The 18,483-nt window shown below is 37.4% G+C and overlaps 1 protein-coding gene across 2 annotated transcripts in view; it reads right to left on the bottom strand.

The window, feature by feature from the left end:
• The window catches only part of ctnna1 (catenin (cadherin-associated protein), alpha 1), an 86,568-nt gene extending 81,993 nt beyond the window's left edge, over window positions 1–4,575 (bottom strand). Inside the window, exons 1-3 of one of the 2 annotated variants that reach the window (XM_044362898.1) lie at window positions 4,240–4,575; window positions 1,904–2,021; window positions 1,289–1,484 (exon numbers count right to left, since the gene is read on the bottom strand). In XM_044362898.1, coding sequence (XP_044218833.1) covers window positions 1,289–1,484; window positions 1,904–2,008 — 301 coding nt within the window. In that variant the 5' untranslated portion in view covers window positions 2,009–2,021; window positions 4,240–4,575. The remainder of the gene's footprint in view (window positions 1–1,288; window positions 1,485–1,903; window positions 2,022–4,239) is intronic. The other variant, XM_044362899.1, reaches the window with a different exon arrangement.
• Window positions 4,576–18,483: the final 13,908 nt, after the last annotated feature.

Consider the following 18,483-nt stretch of genomic DNA (forward strand, 5'->3'; position numbering starts at 1 on the left):
ACTGATTAAGTATTGATAACGTGCTTAGTAGTTAGAGTTTTTTTTAATCTGATGAAGTGGGCACTGATATGTGAAACTAAATAGGTTTTATTTCTATAAAAAAAGCAAAACGACATTGTGGGCGGTGGGCAAGTAATGTAACTGGGGTATGCCCCAACACCAGTAACACCGACAACCGCTGCAAGCCTAACTGACAAGACAAAACTCCTGGTGTGTGATGACTCACATTTGATTTTGTCATCATCAATACAGACAACTTTAGCTACAGAAGTTACAAATGAATAGTGCCTCCAGTCTGACACAGAGATTCAGCAAGAACTAATTTCTGCCACTGGTGTGAACATGACAACACAGGTAAACACAGATATCGTTATCCTGTTCCTAAGACACTGCTCCAAAAAAAGGTTTCTATAGTAACAGGATGACTACAGTTGAATTATATTGCAGGGCTGAATGATGTAAGGTAGGTTATGACTGAAATTACTGCCACAATATTAATATGAACATTTTCTGACTATAGAAAACCACAATTTATATTACTGATATAAACTGTATTATAAATTACATCAAAAAAAGAAAAAACTCTGAACACATGTAAACCAAGAACCTGAATAACAAATTTTTTAGTTTTTATGATATTGAATTATCGCCCAACCCCTAATTTGTGGGAAACTTCCAATTGTGATTTATATGACCAAGACTGCAGTTGTAATTAAATTGTGACTTTGTCCTATACAGTACCTCAACAAATAAGAGACCACAGACAGCAACTTCTATGAGAAATCAATATTCACTATGATAGTCTCATTACTTTCTAAATAGGGATCAGTCCTCAAAGACACCTCTACCTTTTTGTTATGGGAGAACACAACAGACCAGAAACAAAGAAGCGTAACACCACACAAAAGTTATGACTGCAAAGAGTGAGGCTGGTGATGCTCGAGTCCAAATACTTCTTGGGCAACCTTATACTGGGCCACAAGAAGACATGCACTTCAGAGGGGAACATGGCTGAATTGGATCCTGGCAAGGCACTGACAGTATATAGCTTGAAATGTATGTGAAGAGCCTGCATGCTTAAATGAAAAGTCTCTATTAACGGGCTCCCTGAAAATCCCACAGCACAAGAACATCTATCAGGCTCAAAGCATATTCTTATTTCAAGGTCTTCTACTGGGGTAGATGATATGTACATAGCTTATGATTTATTTATCATACCTCCTATCTTAAGAAGCACTCTGTACGAGCTAGAGACCACACACTGTTTCAATATGTATTTTCAATATACCTTGCTTGCGGACATCTTCCACAGCAGCAGTCAGTTCATCCTTCAGGAACTGACTTTCCTTTGCAATCTTTTCTCCTTTCTCCAGAAAGTTCTGGGTAGCTGTCTCCACTGATGCAGCCAAAACATGAGCCTTCTTGGAGCGTCCCTTCTTCTTGTTAGATGGGCCTTTGTTGCTGGAGTTTACCAAAGTGGTGACCTATGGCAGGGTTACAAAAACAGGATGGTTAATGTCAGAAACAGCTTCTGGGTCTTAAATGTATTGGCAGACTACGACTATACCTACAGCTCTTTTCACAGATAAAACCTGTAACATTACTGTATTAGCTTTCCAGGAAAACATCAGTAATTTCTTCTTTTAAAAAGATTAGTGTTAACCTATAAAGTTTAAATGTAGCCTGTGTATTCTGATGTCACTTAAAATGTAAATTTGGCACACAGGCGAACAGGAGCTCCTCTACTTTTCAGGTGAATTCTGCTTTAGACTTACTTGCGTTAAAATTATTGTATTTTATGTAATTTTGTAACCAAGACGCTTCACCCATTTCACCTGTGAGTCATCTGACCCTGTCCTGTTTTTTGTAAGCAAAAAAACACACTGTATGTAGGCTACATTACCTGGGTGACCAGGGGCTCCAGCAGCCTCTCCACTGCCAGAGTACGGATCTCTAGGCTCTTTGGGTCCCATTTAAAGTTGATGTTAGCTGTGTTGATGCTCGTCATGGTGTCTGGAATTCTGGGAGTAAAAAAGTATAAGAAAAAAAGTTAGACGACTAGAGCTAAGCCAAGTCTATTCTTAAAATGCAGTGATGAAACAATTTCGACTGCACAAAATGCAAACATCTTTGTCTTTCAAAACACCAAACGTTTGTTATATGAAGTGACTGGGCCTGTGCATGCCTGTGGATTTTTTAAGGTGGACTGAGTAAGAAAACTAGAAGTCTGATTTCCTAAAGCTTCCTCTATGATTTTCAGACTAGTTAGTAAAAGTTTGTACAATTGTCAAAATACTATGATCCTTTTTAAGAGCCAGCAATACTTCATCTAGGGCTGGGCAACGTATCGGTATTATATCGATATCATGACATGAGACTAGATATGGTCTTAGATTTTGGATATTGTGATATGACATAAGCGTTGTCTTTTCCTGGTTTTAAAGGCTGCATTATTGTCAAGTGATGTAATTTACTGAACTTACAGACTGTTCTAGCTGTTATTTGCCTTCATCCACTTAGTTATTATATCCACATTACTGATAATTATTTATCAAAAATCTCATTTTGTAAGTATTTTGTGAAAGCACCAATAGTCATCCCTACAATACTGTAGCATTATCGATAGACGTATTTGGTCAAAAATATTGTGATATTTGATTTTGTCCATATCACCCAGTCCTAACTCCATCCCTCACAGAGCGACTGTGACCACAGGCAGAGCACAGTAATGCTGCGGCCCATTTTCAATGTCTCTTTTCAGGCAGTGACTGCAACTCCATTGATTTGCTATCAAACGTGGAGGGGTGGGGATAATCAGCAAGCCCTAAGGGCTGAGCAGCTTCAACTGAAAAGTTGGTCAGCTGTATTATGAGAACAATGTCATTGCTAGCTTTTAGCCTACATTGTAAACAAAGAGGACAACATATTCTAACATGTGAATGATGGTTACTCCATGTTATACTGGACTGTTGTTTATCTGGAGGGTATGCTTTAAATTGTGGCAACAGGGAGTCCCTTTTAACCTTTCATTTTTTTTAAATGCCAGCCAGTATGGATGGATCCTGATTGTCTGACACAGCTGTAAGTCCTTTTATCATGGACCAAAATCTTAAGGCACTTCCTTGATACTCACAGCAGCTTTAATCTACAATTATTCATCAACCACTATACTAGGTTTCTCACCAATAATAATATTAAAAGGTCACTTCACACAAATCGCCAAAAAATATTTTCTGTTCTGGTACAAAACCATGCATCCAGATTTGCTTTTATTTACTGAAACATGTGCTGCCATCGTGTACAAATGAATGGAACTGATGTTTGTGGTGCACAAAGCATTGAAAAATTACATTTTAGATTTAGAGTACAATTTAGTATAATTACAATTACAATAATTACAATTTAGAAATAATGTCCTAGTTACCTGTGATAACACACCTTACTGTGGACTATTTCCACTAAAACTACTTAAAAGGTGAGAAATAGTTCAAACTAGTGTGTGGATTATGCTAAATAACTGAGACAGAGGAGGCGAAAAATTCCCAATAAATTCACCTACACTGTATGGGTGTGGCAGAGGTTTCACAGGCAGATATCTCCAGATCTGAGCAAACGAAAACAAAACCTGCAGGGCTAGATACCACAGGGGGTACGTGGATGTGGTTTTGAGTGAAATAACCCTTTAAACTCTTCGCAAACTAGCTCAGCCATTAGGCCAAAGCGAGACAAGCAAGACTTCTTTTTCTTGATAACTATTTAAGACAGAATCCAAACAACAAACACCCCAGAGTTCAGAGATTTAACACTAATACCTAGCAGAGGAGCAACAGGGTGGGTCAAACACCTTGCCATCTAAGTGCTAACACTAAGTGGCTAAAGTTACACCTGATGCGGCCACGTAATTTAACGTTGGTTTCAATTACTTTACTGAGCCTGTAACAAGTAATAAAGGATGTGGTCATGCGGACTTTAAAACCCTTGTTAACAAAGTTAACGTTAGACAATTTTCAACAGGCATTTTTCCAGCGCTAATTGTTAACGCTACCTGCTGCTAACGTCCAGTTTGCCAAACACGGCACCTTGCTAAAGCTAATGCTAGCCGACACAACAAACATTAGCCTGCTTTAACACCGCGCAAAGCTTAAACTATGTTAATTGGCTGGCCAATTAACAACTACACGATACAACAGTTATAGTACATCGCTTAAACCAAGTCGTAAAGAAACGCAGCAAACTTACCGACAACAGCCCGCTTGAAAAACTTGGGAGTTTAAAAGTTCAAAATGGAGGAATGAGAATTACGGAATTCCTCGCCTGTAAAGTTTTCCTCCCTTTTTCCTCCTCTCACTGACACAGTTAAGTTGCTCTCTCAACTGACGCCTTTAGTACAGATATTTCCGTTCGAAAAATATATCCAAAAGGCAATACAAGAACGGCTTTAAGCGACCTTTAGTTACCTGAAAAGTTTCGGTTAAGATTGTGTCGATGTCGCAGACTGTTTCCCAACAATGGATGAGGCGGAGGGGGGGCTGGGGCGGTGACCGAGTTACTGAACTTCCTGGCAGCGGGCAGGCCGACCACAGTACACAGTAAGCCCGCAGAATGAGGAGGTGCACTGGGCGTGGCAGGCGCTGTGAGTGTCCATATATGGATTAATTACTGCTTCCATGAAACTAGGACCAGGCCGGACTGTGGCATACCAGTTCCAGTTTAGCTTTCTTGATATTTAGTCTGAAGAGGCGTATAGTTGTCAGAGAAAACAAACTTTGGAGTGAAGTAGTTTATGTGTGTTAAAGTGGTGACAATTAAAACATGATCAGAGAAAATGTTCAAGCCAAATTTAACTTTAAAGCTTTTTCTCTGCATACTTTTTTTGTCTCGTTGGTGCAGATAAAAGTGAATAGTTCATTTAATCCTGAAAGCAGAAATTAAAAAAAATTCACTTGATCTCTAGTTGTTGAAAGGAAACTGACAAAATTGGTGTTTGATCCAGTGTTCACCTTTGGCAATGTTAAAACCGAACAGCATATTGTCACCTTGAAATTTATTTCTTTAGATTTTTAAATGTACTTTTATCACATTAAAAAACGTATTTAGTTCAAGGATCCCATTCTCAAACATTGTGACCTTTTGTCTATTGTTAAATAATTTAAATCACATGTGACTGTAATCTTCACATTTAGTAATATGTCATTATTATGGAAGTTACCATATTTTCTTGTTGGTCTAAATAAATATATAGTTTTTTTAAAAAATGTTATTATATCTCTCTCTTATCTTTCTCTTCTCTCTCTGCTTTTTTAACTTTTGGAACTAGAGCTTCAAGAAGCCAAACTTCACTGCCTCCAATGTTGCCACCTGCTGTGTTGCTGTACACGTGACAATAAAAGCTCTTGAATAAATAAAGCCTGTGCTTATATCATGCAGGATGGGGCTGTTTCAAATTGTAACTAGCTGTCTGACAGTGTCAAAGTGTCACATGTTGTCTCCCAGATTTAAGAACCTTTATTCAGTAGTTCATGTGCTACATAATTTTGTCATACTAGTCATTCTGTGCCCTCTGTTTCGTTATTTTTAGTCTTTGTAAAATTTAGAGCAGCTTGGCTTCAAAACTTCCCAGAATGTATATAGGTTACTGTTGCATTCATCCTATGTGCCTGTCCTAAATTATAAATACGTGTTTTTAAAAGGTTAATGGGTTCAAAAGTTGGATAGGCAAACTCAGGTAACAGAAAACCTCAGACAAAGAAAATGCTTAAAAGTTAGCTGATGCAGAATCAGGTGCACAAACAACAAGCAGGTTGAAGTTTGGGTTTCTCATGTTTTATTAATATATAATAAACATCCTACTACAGCAGCACAGTCATTTCAGATAATACTTTTATCCAGATAGCTTAGGCTTGCAGATGGCACAAATTTTACAATTTCAATGTCAAGAGAAATACTGCAGTAACAGTTTTATGGTTTGTTGCAGCTGTGACTGATAACATTGAGACATTTGATAAACATATTCAAGAGCCAAGTATTTTGGTTTGGACTTAATGAAGTGTGAAAGTCATAAATAGATTATCTGAAGAGGCCAGGTGCCACCAGGCCTCACATTTTCACTTTACACACACATATTCACACACACACACAATGGATACACTATCTCGTTAAACAGTGTTACCATGCTAAGAGATTTTACTTCATGGCATATAAAGTAGCTGAAAAGTTTCTGACAGCTGATAATTTAGTAATTCACTTTTTACAGCCGGCATCCTATTTGCACCTTTGCTGTATGTGTCGAGTAAACCTCATTGGCTAAAGATGAGTCTATTTGCAAAAGACAAAAAAATATAATCTAATATGACAAAGCCATGCAAGCATAGGTCATAATTCCAATTATATACAGAGAGACAATTGCTAAAAAAAAAAAAAAAGAGGACACAGTCATCAGCAATCCAAGGAGGCAGCCAAAGGAGAACATTTCAAACAACAATGGTGTTTTGTTCTGCAGGCAATACAACTGACACACTTCTATTTGTTGGCTGGAGTAGGTGTTAATTAAGAAGCTCCACCAGTGCAGCATGAATTACAGTACTGAAGAGAATGAGCTTACAAATGTACTTACAAAGCTCTTAATGAAGACCTCAGAATATAATCATCTTCTGGAAAGACCCTCCTGAATATTTTTCGTGCAATTATAATTTGCAAAGTAATTGTTTTCTCCATAGAGTTTTGACCATGCCGAAATTGAAGGGTCATGCATTAAATAGGCATATTAAATTCCAGCAAACGGAGATATATCAGTGAACTATCTTGTGTGTAATATTAATTTCAGTCAAGAACAGGAGGACTCGCCACTTACATAGTAAAGCAGAGATTTGTTTATCCAATTAATACTCTGTGGTGGAGAGGGATTAGATGTGGTGCAATTGTGTGCTTGAATGATGAATGTTTGTCCAAGTAACAGCTTGCTGGGAGGACAAGTTTGGCTGTCCTTGAACTTCATCTTTTTGTACCTGTTGGGCCCGACAAATGATAAGAGCACAGCATGCTATAAATAATTCCTCCTTATAATGAGGAAGTGCACATGTTTGTCACACACTGAATGTATAATTGAGCACATGCAAATATGTAGTGTGTGGCGCTATGGTGGTTCAAAAAAATAAAAAGGTGGTGAATATATCTGATTTTTTTGTTTTATAATTATAAAGTAAGGTGTTCATATATCTCCAAATGAGAGTTGAATTGTATATGAAAACATTTAAGAGCCTTTGAGACTGAAAGGAGTTCAGTTATAGATGACTGTCTTAAAATAAAACCTACTCATGAAAAACTTATTTAGAGTATATGACCTCCTGCTAACAGAGGATTCTCCTTCTTCAGATAGCTTTAGAGTGAAATGAGAAGAAGAATTTGGTCCAGTAATCCTCATGATATATGAGAGGAAGGGCTTCAACACATACATCTCAAACAAAGCTAGACACTATTTAATTCAATTCAAAAAACTCCACAAACCCCACTATTGTAGAACAAAATTACACAAAATCTATCCAGATTTTTCTCTCATATGTGATAGATGTGAGTTCACAACCTTAAGTCATAATTTTTTCAAATGTTCTAAAATTCAACCCTTTTGGTCTGGCATTTTTGATATTGTCTCTAAGGTTGCTAATATAGAACCAGATCCATTATTTATCATCTTCAGCTCATCTGAATCAACAATGAATCTGACTTCAGCTCAGACACATTTTCTTTCTTATTCCGTTATTATAGCAAAAAAAAAAAAAAACCCTAACACATTGAAATAAAACTAATGTCTCAACCATTAAGATGTGGCTGAATGACTTAGACAAACTCTGTCAACTTGATAGAATTTGACAACCCCTCATTAAATACCTTGCAGCTTAAAATTAGAAGACAAACAATATTTTCCATCTATAACATTTCACAATATCACACAAATGTGAAAGAATGTGAGAACAAGAATGAATGAAAATGAAAATATCTTTGATAGAGAAAGGTGTTCATTGTCCAAAATATGAAACAACATTTTTTCCCCTTAACTTTATCTTCAGTGATACTGCAGACTAGTTTCACTTTTCTATTCAGGAGACACAACGTCTTACCAACTGGCAGTCCTGGCACTGCTCCATGCTGGTTGCGGCCACAGGTGAGCTTCCTTTCACAATTAGCAGTTAAAATGCATCATAACCTATTGTTTCACAGACATGGAAGTTACTGTACTGTGAAGTTGATGTCACAGTAGTTACTCATACTTTGACGTTGACTGCATTGGAAGCTCCCTCACTGCAGGAGGAATTTGTTCCCTGACATAAGGATCACAGTGACTTTCAGTCTGCCCACATTCACCTGACTCATGCTGACAGCTGTCCACGGAGCTGAATGATGTCATCTGCAGGCTCTCCCTCCCTGAGTAAGACGTTGTACCTCCATGATAAGCAATGAGCGTGTTGCAATGTAGGCGTCTCTCCTGCCACAGAAACACCCAGGGGGTGGAGAGGAAAGTCAGATGAGTAACATAATGACTATTCTCAATAGCTGTCATTCATTTTAACTTTCCTGCAGAAGTGTAAAGAAACATATATTATCGCACCAAATTCACAAAACTCCCTTGGGAGGACGTATCAGACATGTTTGTACTTAGATGTTGGGGCAGTGATGTCAGGCAGCCCTGCCATCTGATTGGACTACTGAGAAGGTCGCAGTTCTTATGACTCAACTGCTGCTGGCAGTTTTCTGAGCTCCACCTGCTGGTTTCAACTGTGGTATCAGACTGTTGTGTTCTCCTTCTGTGTAGTGGGTCTGTGTATCACCTCTCATTGGCTTTAGAAGGGGCAGCAAATAACTGAGATAACCATTAAGTAACCTCTGTTAGTATATCATTTGTGCTACATGGTCTGTTTTTACCAAGTGTTCCTCATGAAACTTATATCTCAAAGAGCCTATCTCAGCCTTTGTATTTAGACTGAAGTGAATCTTCAAAGTCAAACAGGTGCTTGTTGCAGAACAAGAGATCCTCTTGAGGAGGCGAGGTTGACATCTCAAAACAGTGCTGCTGACAATATTAAAACAAAGGTGTATGATTTGCTTTTCTTTTGTTTCCTCTGCAATTCTTTTCATATCACCTCTGTTGCCAGATATGTTTCACTGATGTGCAGACTATATCATTTTTAAACAATCAATGATTACTGTCTGAAACGCAATTACCAGCAGACCATCGACTGAAAACACTCTTGTCATTCACAGAACACGCACTATTCCAGAAACCTTGTTTTATTCCAAAATTCTCCTGGGAGCTAATGCCCTAATTTCTTGCTTTCCAAGTGGGATTCAGGCTAAAAGGAAGGTGACGAATGTGGAGGAAGCCATGAATGAAACATAATGCATTTCAAAGCCATAAATGACACCTTCAGACACCTTCCAAAGCTTTTGAACTAAATATGCAGATGCTTGTCTGCTTCAAAAATACAGTATATGCTGTATACTTTGTTGGTGTATGCACTAAACATGTGCAAGGTCACAAAATTACCAGCACTGAAATTGCTGAAAAAAGCTTATATAACATAAGACTGTACATATTATATGGCTGTATTTTTTTTAAATTATGAGAACATCTCAGTGCCAATGTGGGTTTTTTTGTTTTCAAAAAATCTGTGACCATTTCTTCACACAAAGACAAATGGGTTAGATTTCTTTACATAATATATGAATATATATCTGTTTTATTTGGTGAGGTTTTATTTGTCAAATACATTATAACAAATGATTACAAGATGTTTTTGTATGTCTACAGACTTCAGAGTTTCATGCAGGGCACATTTTTAAGTGAAATCGGTATGGAAACATAACAAAATAGAGGGCAAAAGAATTTGAGTCGATAGAAAGTAAGACTTTTTTGAGGTTTCTGAAACCAATTACAGCACTACAAGGCAGCCTCAAGAAAAAAAATTTTGGAGTTAGTCCTGAATTTGTGAACATTTTTCAGAATAATTGGCACCTACATATGAAGAAAAAAACACTTGAAACTTGATCTTAGAAAGGCAATAAATCAGAGTTAATGACCCAAGGATTATTTAAACCTGAAACTTGAACCTGCTTTTATAATGAGATGGTTTAATTTAACTTTGATGAAACACACAGCACAATTTAAAAACACTATGAAATGTACAGTAAACATGTATTTCAACATTTTTTAACTGTAACATCATAAATGTTCTCAAAGTCAAAATCTCCTTTGGTCAGTTTTAAAATACACTATGGTTGGCAGACCATGGATGGTACATTATGCTGCCCCTCCAAGTCAAGGGCTCCATAGGAAACAACAAAAGAAGTAGTCAGCTAATTTCCAGAGGAATTTTACGACACCGTTAGGTAGTCTTTTCCCAGATAAATAGTAAGAATGACCCAGGCAGTCTTGTGGCAAATTGGAAATTGAACCCAGCATGTGATAGACACGACTTCCAAGTAGGGGAAATGACCTTTCAGTATTAATGATGCAGAGAGCCATGACATCATCAGGACCTGATTGGGTCCATGTGATCCATAGGAAATGAATAGATGCGACTGTGTGTGGATACTAACTCACCCACAGCCCCATTTACGCCATATTTACTTCAATAAAAATTTGTCAAATCAACTACCACACTCTAAGCTTGAGCCACTTTTTATTGAATGCAGCAGCAAAATTCAATGAGCACATCCTCCCTCTCTCGACACAACTCATGATAAGTCAGATGATGTCTTGTTGAAATGCAGTTTTTTTTTCATTGTCTCCAGCTCAAGCAGAATTGATACTCCCAAACATTTTTTTGTGTACTAGTATGATTAGAAAGTACTTCACACACTATATTGTAAGATCAAGTTTTTTCCAAACACAACAAATGTAACGGCCTTCACAGAGCAACAAGAGTCTTCCTTAGGCGATGAAACAGCGGAAAAAGGGGTGAAGTAATGTTGTTCCTTCTGTGTAGTTGGCCGTGCCTTGTTTTTGATACAGTGCATGCATGGGTCATTGAAAGCATAAAATTCTCACACATCACAGAAAATGCAGCGAGGGAAAGCGATGCTCCATTGGTCTGACATTGATTCTTTCCGATGTAGGGACTCCTGGTGGGGAGGATGTCACCAGTACCATCGTTTATTTGTGGTTTCTATCTCGAGCTGTTGTCAGTCACTTTCCCCTGATGTGCTGCTGTGATTTGAATGGATAATGAGGTGTAAAAGTGAGTGAAAAGTTTTAAGTAGCACCTGATGGCAGCAAAAGGCATCTTTCTTTTCCCTTTGGGTCTTTAAAATTCAAGAAGCATTTCCTGCAAAAAATAGCTGTGTTTTTGAATAATGAATATGAGATTGAAGAAAAGCTGATCCACTGATATGCAAAAATCATGTACCAAATAAAAAATACACAAACTACAAACACAACTGAAGTGATTATGCATTGACAGTTTTATGTGCCTACCATTTCCCAATACCAACATGGTAAACGCAGTTTTTATTCCTCTAAGAGTACTTAGAGACCTGACGGGAGTTCAGCAAAAAATGTTGATCGTTAAAGCACGGTGGATAATTACCCATAAATTATCCAGAGTGACATTCCTTACTCTCTCTATAAATGCAATGTACCTGCAAGTGAAAACACTAGTTTGAAGATGTGACAGTGGAAGCAAACACAGCAGTCTTGTGCTGCAGTGGAGTAACAAACCAGCAGTGCTTACTTGCAAGTGTGTGGCTGCCGTGAAGCAGCTCGCTGCTAGCTCTAAGGAGTGAGATACAATGTTGAAATACTGCTGGACCAGACAGCAATAAACGCCCAGTCGTTGCCAGGGTCCACCACAGTAAACAATCGCAGGGTATCTGTCAGCTGGATGTCTAATCAATCATGGGGATGTGTCCACTTTAATGCACTGTCAAGAGAAGTTTATGGATCTCTATTTTGACACGTCAGTGTTGCCAATAACAGGGAATCCCAAGCGTCTATTATCACAATTTCATGATATTTCATAAGAGGAGATAAATTCTGTTGTAGGATAAAATCAATGGACAGATTTCTTAAGATGGGTATTTTTAATTCAGTGAATTGAACACTAGATTGCCTTATCCAACCACATTAGTAAATGTGAGTTTGTTACTTTTTATAGCTCTTTTCATACACTGCATAATGCAAACTGTCACCAGTTCACAGTCAGATAGGATCAGTAATTTAATGACTCATTCACAAGGCAGGAATAAACAAATGGGGAAATGTTAAACTGCTCAGTAACCTAAAAACAACCACAAAGAAGAGTTACACTTTCATCATAATTCATTTTTCCACATTGTAGCCTAAGATGAAGATGAAGTGCTGTATATGTTCTCAATGGTTCAAATGTATGATAATATATATGTATATAAATATATATATAAAAGCGCTTTGAGTGGTCAGAAAGACTGGAAAGGCACTATACAAGCACAGTCCATTTACCATCCATTTTATAAGATCATAATGGTTATAATATACAAGGCACAAAAGTCAATTTGTTTAAAAAAAAAAGAAAAAAGATAAGTACCTTTTGTAGTAATATTGTGCAAATTTAAACAAGACTGAGATGACTGGCATAGGTTAAATGCCAATGTCCCAACACTGATAAACTGTATAATAATTTGTCCAGGACAAATTGCGAAATGACATTTTGTTCGGTGACCTTTTATTGAAAAGTCTTCTAATTACACTAGTCCTTTAATTACACCACACAAATTACCTAAACTTGAAAGACAAGGATTTATATTCAGAAGAAAATGATCACACCCTGTCAGTTTATATTTGCTGTGACAGAGCTGACATCCTCTCCGTAACTGCACATCCACAGCAGGACTAAAGTACATAGCAGCAAAAACCAAATCCCAGGGTTAAACTACAGATGACTGCAGCGCTGACATGTCTTTGAAGACGGACAAAGACAAGACAAAGTGATAATAAAAGACACTGTCACATTGCAATTTCATCTGAAAGAGCTTTTGTTGCTCCATTTAACATACCAAGGTTATGTAGTGACAGGAGACAAGCCTGAAAAAATACAACCAGCCTGTAACAAATACAATGCAGCCTATCCAAAAATATTTATTCTCTTAAATACAATGAAACCATTAAGCATGAAGCATGAAAAGTTGAGAATAACAAGTATAATGAGAAGAATGACCCAGCTGTGTTTTTAATGAATCTGAGGGTGGAAATGAATTTGGAGGGGGAGAGTAAAAATCAAATACAAAGTGAGGAATGGACCTCGCTAAGAAGAGGCAGTGATCAAAGCTAAGGAATATGCAAGAAGTCTGCAGCCAGCCTCGGTGTTACAGCACCAGCTCCCCCATTGCATGTATGTCAAAGAGCTTTGGTTGGCCCTTTTCTCACAAGCAGGGCCGGAGTCTGCACCTTCAACTCTGTTCTTGCTGATTGCTAAGCTTCATTTCACTGATTGTAGTAAATGTTTCATACACTATTGGTGGGGGTATGCCCACAAGGATGGCTTCCTTATGAAAAATTTATCCTGACAGATGTCTAGGTCTGCCTCCCCTGCCACGTAACGCTCATCTAAGCCAACAGAGAATTGATTAGAAAGCTATCTATACTGACTGTGAAGACATATTCTTCAAATGCTGCCTTGCAGCGGGTTGCATTTGAAGAATATGACACTGACTCTTGCAAAATGATTGCTAGCATAATAATGAGTCCCTAAGTTGCGAAATAGAAAATTGGACTGGAGTAATACATATGTGCCATATCAAAAATTATGGAATACTTTATATTATACTATATATTTACTTTATATTTTAAATTTGCTAACCTTGAAAAAATCAATGTTTCTGCTATTCACATTCATTTAAATGTGTACTATGTGCTCATAGTGTCAAGATCATGGAGAATGTACAGCGCACTCTTCATCTCCATAGAGCTTTTTACCCTCTTTTAGGTGATCGTTTTAGTTTAACAGCTACGGCTCACACATTTGCTGTATGTCTGAGTATGAGCTGTCATTATCAAACCCTGTAGGCAGACATTTCCAGCCAAAGAAATCCACGGTATGCTGCCCAGATCAAAAGAGAAATAGAGTGAATGCCTGCTGAAGAAAACTGAACATTTATTTTAAAGCACCTGATATTTGGTAAAGACCTTAGAGCCAAAAGAGAGAGTGAATGTATGGGCTATACATGCATAAAATATTTCAAATGACTAATAATGTTGTGTCCTCTCGATGTGTAAGTAAAAAAAAAGTTTGCTAATGAGATAGCCATAACAACTTTTTAATATAATAATATATGGTGTAGCTGTGTCTGTCAACTTGTTTCCTGCCCTCTATTGTTTAAATAAAGGACAGGATCACAATTCTTCAAGTCTGTCTTACAACAGTAGTTGGGAACATTGAAACGGTTTTTGCTTGTCATAATCCTTCTCCCTGATCATACCAGACATTAAAAGATCCCCTCCTAATGCACTTCCCATGTAACTGATGGGGGACAAAATCAAGTAAGTTCATTTGGAGCTAATACAAGGCTTCAGCGGTCTTAGTTAGACAAATCAAGTAGATATCTTTCTTGGTTAAAGTCTCGTTGCATAAAATTCCCTCCTTCTGTTATTATCCCTCCACAGCAGCTCAGCAAGGAAACACTGTCCAGGGAAACACAAAGAGGGAATTTTATACTAAAAAGACTGTAACTCTGGAGGACACCAACTGTGTCTGCCTGACACAGACTGCTGAAGCTTCAGTTGAACTTCTGAATGTATTTTTTCAGGACTGTTGATTTTGTCCCCCATCACATACATGGGATGTGCCTTAGGAAAAGATCTTTTAATGGCTAATATAAACAGGAGGAATAATACAGCAAGAAAAACCTGTTTCAATATTCATATGGTCACCTGACTGTTGTTTTACGACAGATTTGAAAAATTCTGGACCCATCGTTTAATGTATAACATTGTGGGATGAATAGCTTCATTTGTTTTGCCTCTGTAATATAGAGTTTGCATATTATCATATTTCTTACATGGAGTACATGTAAAAAAATTCTCATTTACTGTTTAAAAAAGATTAACAGCTTCACTGACGACTCCATGAAGTATATGTGTGTGTGTGTGTGTGTGTGTGTGATAGAGAGAGAGAGAGAGAGTGTGGGTGTTTTATGAGCTGGTAGATTGAGTCAACACATTATTCATAATAAGTGTCCTTCACTCTTCAGCAGATGCCATTTTATATAGAAAGATGAGCCACTTCTTAATCTCTTAATGAAAAAAATAGAAGGACAGTTAATACTCTTGACAGATTCCAGTGTTATTTAATTATTTTAGGATTTTTGTCCTTCAGTGCTGTCTAAACTTTTAAATAAAACATAAAATATTGGAATTGTACCAAAAACTGCTAGTATGATGTTTAATCAGAGTCAGAGTCAGAGCTTGTTAGTGGATACTGATCCAAAGTGAGCCTTGACTGCTGAGAATTCAGGTTTCATTATTAAAGGGAATCTAAATTTTACATGTCAAAGTCTGTTTATAGGTCTTAGAGAGTATATGTGGAAAAAGTTGTACAAAGCCTTTTGTGGCTCCTGGGGGAGCTGCATGAATTCTGATAAATTGCCTCAAGTGATGTCAGTTGAGTCCACGTCGGTTGGTACAGAAGACAAGTTTGAACAGGTGTGGAGTTTGAAAGAGGTTACTAGACCTCTGTGGCCTGAACCTCATCTCTGTTTGAGACTAGCAACTCAAGGCTACATTAGTTGCTACTAGCATTCCACAACTGAATCTCTGACTCAACTGACAGCAGTTGATTTGCATTGTGGGTAATATAGGCTCCAGGTTTTGACAAAGGAGAAGAATGTGTGGAATAAAAAAAAGACAATTTCGCTGGTTCTGCTGGATCGATTTGGATCATTTGAAAAAAAATAAAGTCCATTGTGAGTCTGTCAATGTTATACGAGTGCAGCACTAAATCTGAGCCCTTTTAACAATGTACCATATTTTACAGAATTATTGCTTTGAGTGTACAGCAAGGGGATTTCTAACAGAAACAAGGTGTAGAGACTTTTAGGTTTTAAGATGAATTGCTCTACAGTGACTCAAAAAGTAAACATCTACTATAAAGCAGTGGAAATGTTTTCAGTACTTTCTCTCTCTCTCTCTCTCTCTTTGCAGTTATTTTTCATCTTTGGTTACCAAAACCAGGAGTGACTGAACTGTAGGGTCAATTCTACGTCACAGTATCCACATATTGACTACTACCCATCTACAGGTGCTGCTGTCAGTGTATGACTGATTTTTTTTTAATAGGATTAAGACCATGAGAATTTGCACACAGTGGTGTTGAACAGAGTCAGTGGAGGAATGTTTTTCTCTAACATGTTAATTGGAGCTTTGTAGGTACTGGTAGATGGATTTTTAAAACTTTTGGACCGAGCCAGGCCAGCTCTTTTCCACTGTATGCAATCTATATGCTAAGCTAAGCTAAGCAGCTGCTGGCTCCAGCTACATACTGTATAGACATGAGCTTCACCTCTAACTCTCTGCAAGAAAGTGAATAAGCATATTTCCCAAAATAATGAACTATTTCTTTGAGTTTTATAAAGGTATGACCTCAGCGCTCTGTAATAAAAACTTTAGAGCACCATAAACCTCTTCTCTGGGCTTTTTTATTCTCTATCTTCCTTTTTCAGAAATCATTCATACATTTGACTTTTATTTTTTTACACTTTTATGTGGATGACATTGAACTTTATTTAATTATCAAACTGATAACCCATTTCAATTCCTAATCTTAGAGATGTACCAAATTTAAACTACATATGTGTGTAAATGTGCTGCTCCCATAAGTCATAATAAAACAGACATTTTGCTTAATGGACCAAAATTTTACAATGTCCCAAATTACAAATGTCCCATAGCCTGCACAGTAGCCCTCAACTGCAGCATCTCAGAGCTAGAAGGTCACTTGTATTTCCTCTCATAGTCCAAACACATACAATTTAGGTTGATAAGACACTAGTGACTTGCTGAGAGGTGACTTCAAGGTACAACTACTTGCATATGTCATATTACTTGATTTAACAGCATCCTATCTATCAGATCTTGTTGAACCATGTACACCGCATTGCAGCTCAGTCATCAGTCAATGCCACATGAAGCAGAAGTTAACTTTATGATAATCCCTTGCATTAGAGTTGTCTGTATGTTTAGCATGGGGAGGGATACTCTATAAATCGCTTAAAAGGCAGTCTGAAAATGTTTGTTTTGTGTCTAGACTCAACTTTACACAGTTACCGCAAGTAACTCAGTGCCTCATCATTAGCATCAGGTCAGGTTCCTGCTGATTGAAATTGATTCTGCCTTTTCTGTTTTCCCATTCTGTGTGTTTCTGTTGATTAAAGTTTAGACATGTCTGTTAGTGTGAGTGAGAGTGACGCAAAAGGCCGTGTGCATGGCTGTCTCACAACTCATCACGTATTAATTAGGTTGCAGTTCTATTAACTTGGCCAGTGTTGTAGGAAACAAAGAGTAATTAAAAATACATGTTGTAATGATTGAGTAAACTAAGGTACTAAGCCTTCAGCCTTGTAACAAGACTTGGAACATTTATATATATATATGTGCTCTAACATTGTTAAACCCTAATAAAATAAATGAAGTTTTGCTATTTAGAGCTGTGAACTTTGCACTGTATTCAAGTGCTGCAGTCTGAGTGTTTAGTTAGTGTTTACTGTTTTGTACTTTGTGCTTCGACTGTGAAAACTAGGCCAAATCCATCAGAGCTATATAACAGATAGATGAGCATGAGGAGCTGAAAAGAAATAACTTTGATGCTGGTGTGTGCATTGATAGGCTTACAGTATGTTCTTCCTCTGACCTTCCTCTCTACACTGCACTGAAATGCAAAGTTGTTCATGCTGAATGGCCAGGAATGTTGAGCAGCAGAGGACTAGAGTTCAAATGCAGATACGATAGCCAGAGGTGGGAGTGGGAGAAAGCAATACTATTGTCAGTACTTGTTAGTTAATGCTGTCTCTGTTGGTGAATTGAAATAATTTGTTACACTTAAGTGTGTAGAAGTAAAAAAAAAGATTAACTATATTAAGAGGTCATAGGTAAGTGATTGATACTATTGCAGGAAAAATTAATGATTAATGTTTTTTTTTACATCCATCATGTTGTGCGAGTCTTATATAAATGTGAAAATACATTACTGGGTTTTCAGTCAGCAGTCAATGATGTGTTGTGAAATCTCTCCGGAGCCTGCTATGAGAGAGCTATATTAAACCTGAGAATGTGGCAAGAATGTGCTGCTGTTTCTGGTTTGTGTGTGTGTGTGTTGTGAAGAAAGTCTCAGAGAACACATAATTTAAAACAGTTTTTCTGTCTCCACATGCTCACCTGTGCACTGCAAATATAATAGACCGAATCGCATTATATTTACAGTGATGGCGTGAATTTCATTATCCAATGGGAAAATAATTATAGAC

Source organism: Thunnus albacares, chromosome 10, assembly GCF_914725855.1.
Source record: "Thunnus albacares chromosome 10, fThuAlb1.1, whole genome shotgun sequence".
Taxonomy (NCBI): domain Eukaryota; kingdom Metazoa; phylum Chordata; class Actinopteri; order Scombriformes; family Scombridae; genus Thunnus; species Thunnus albacares.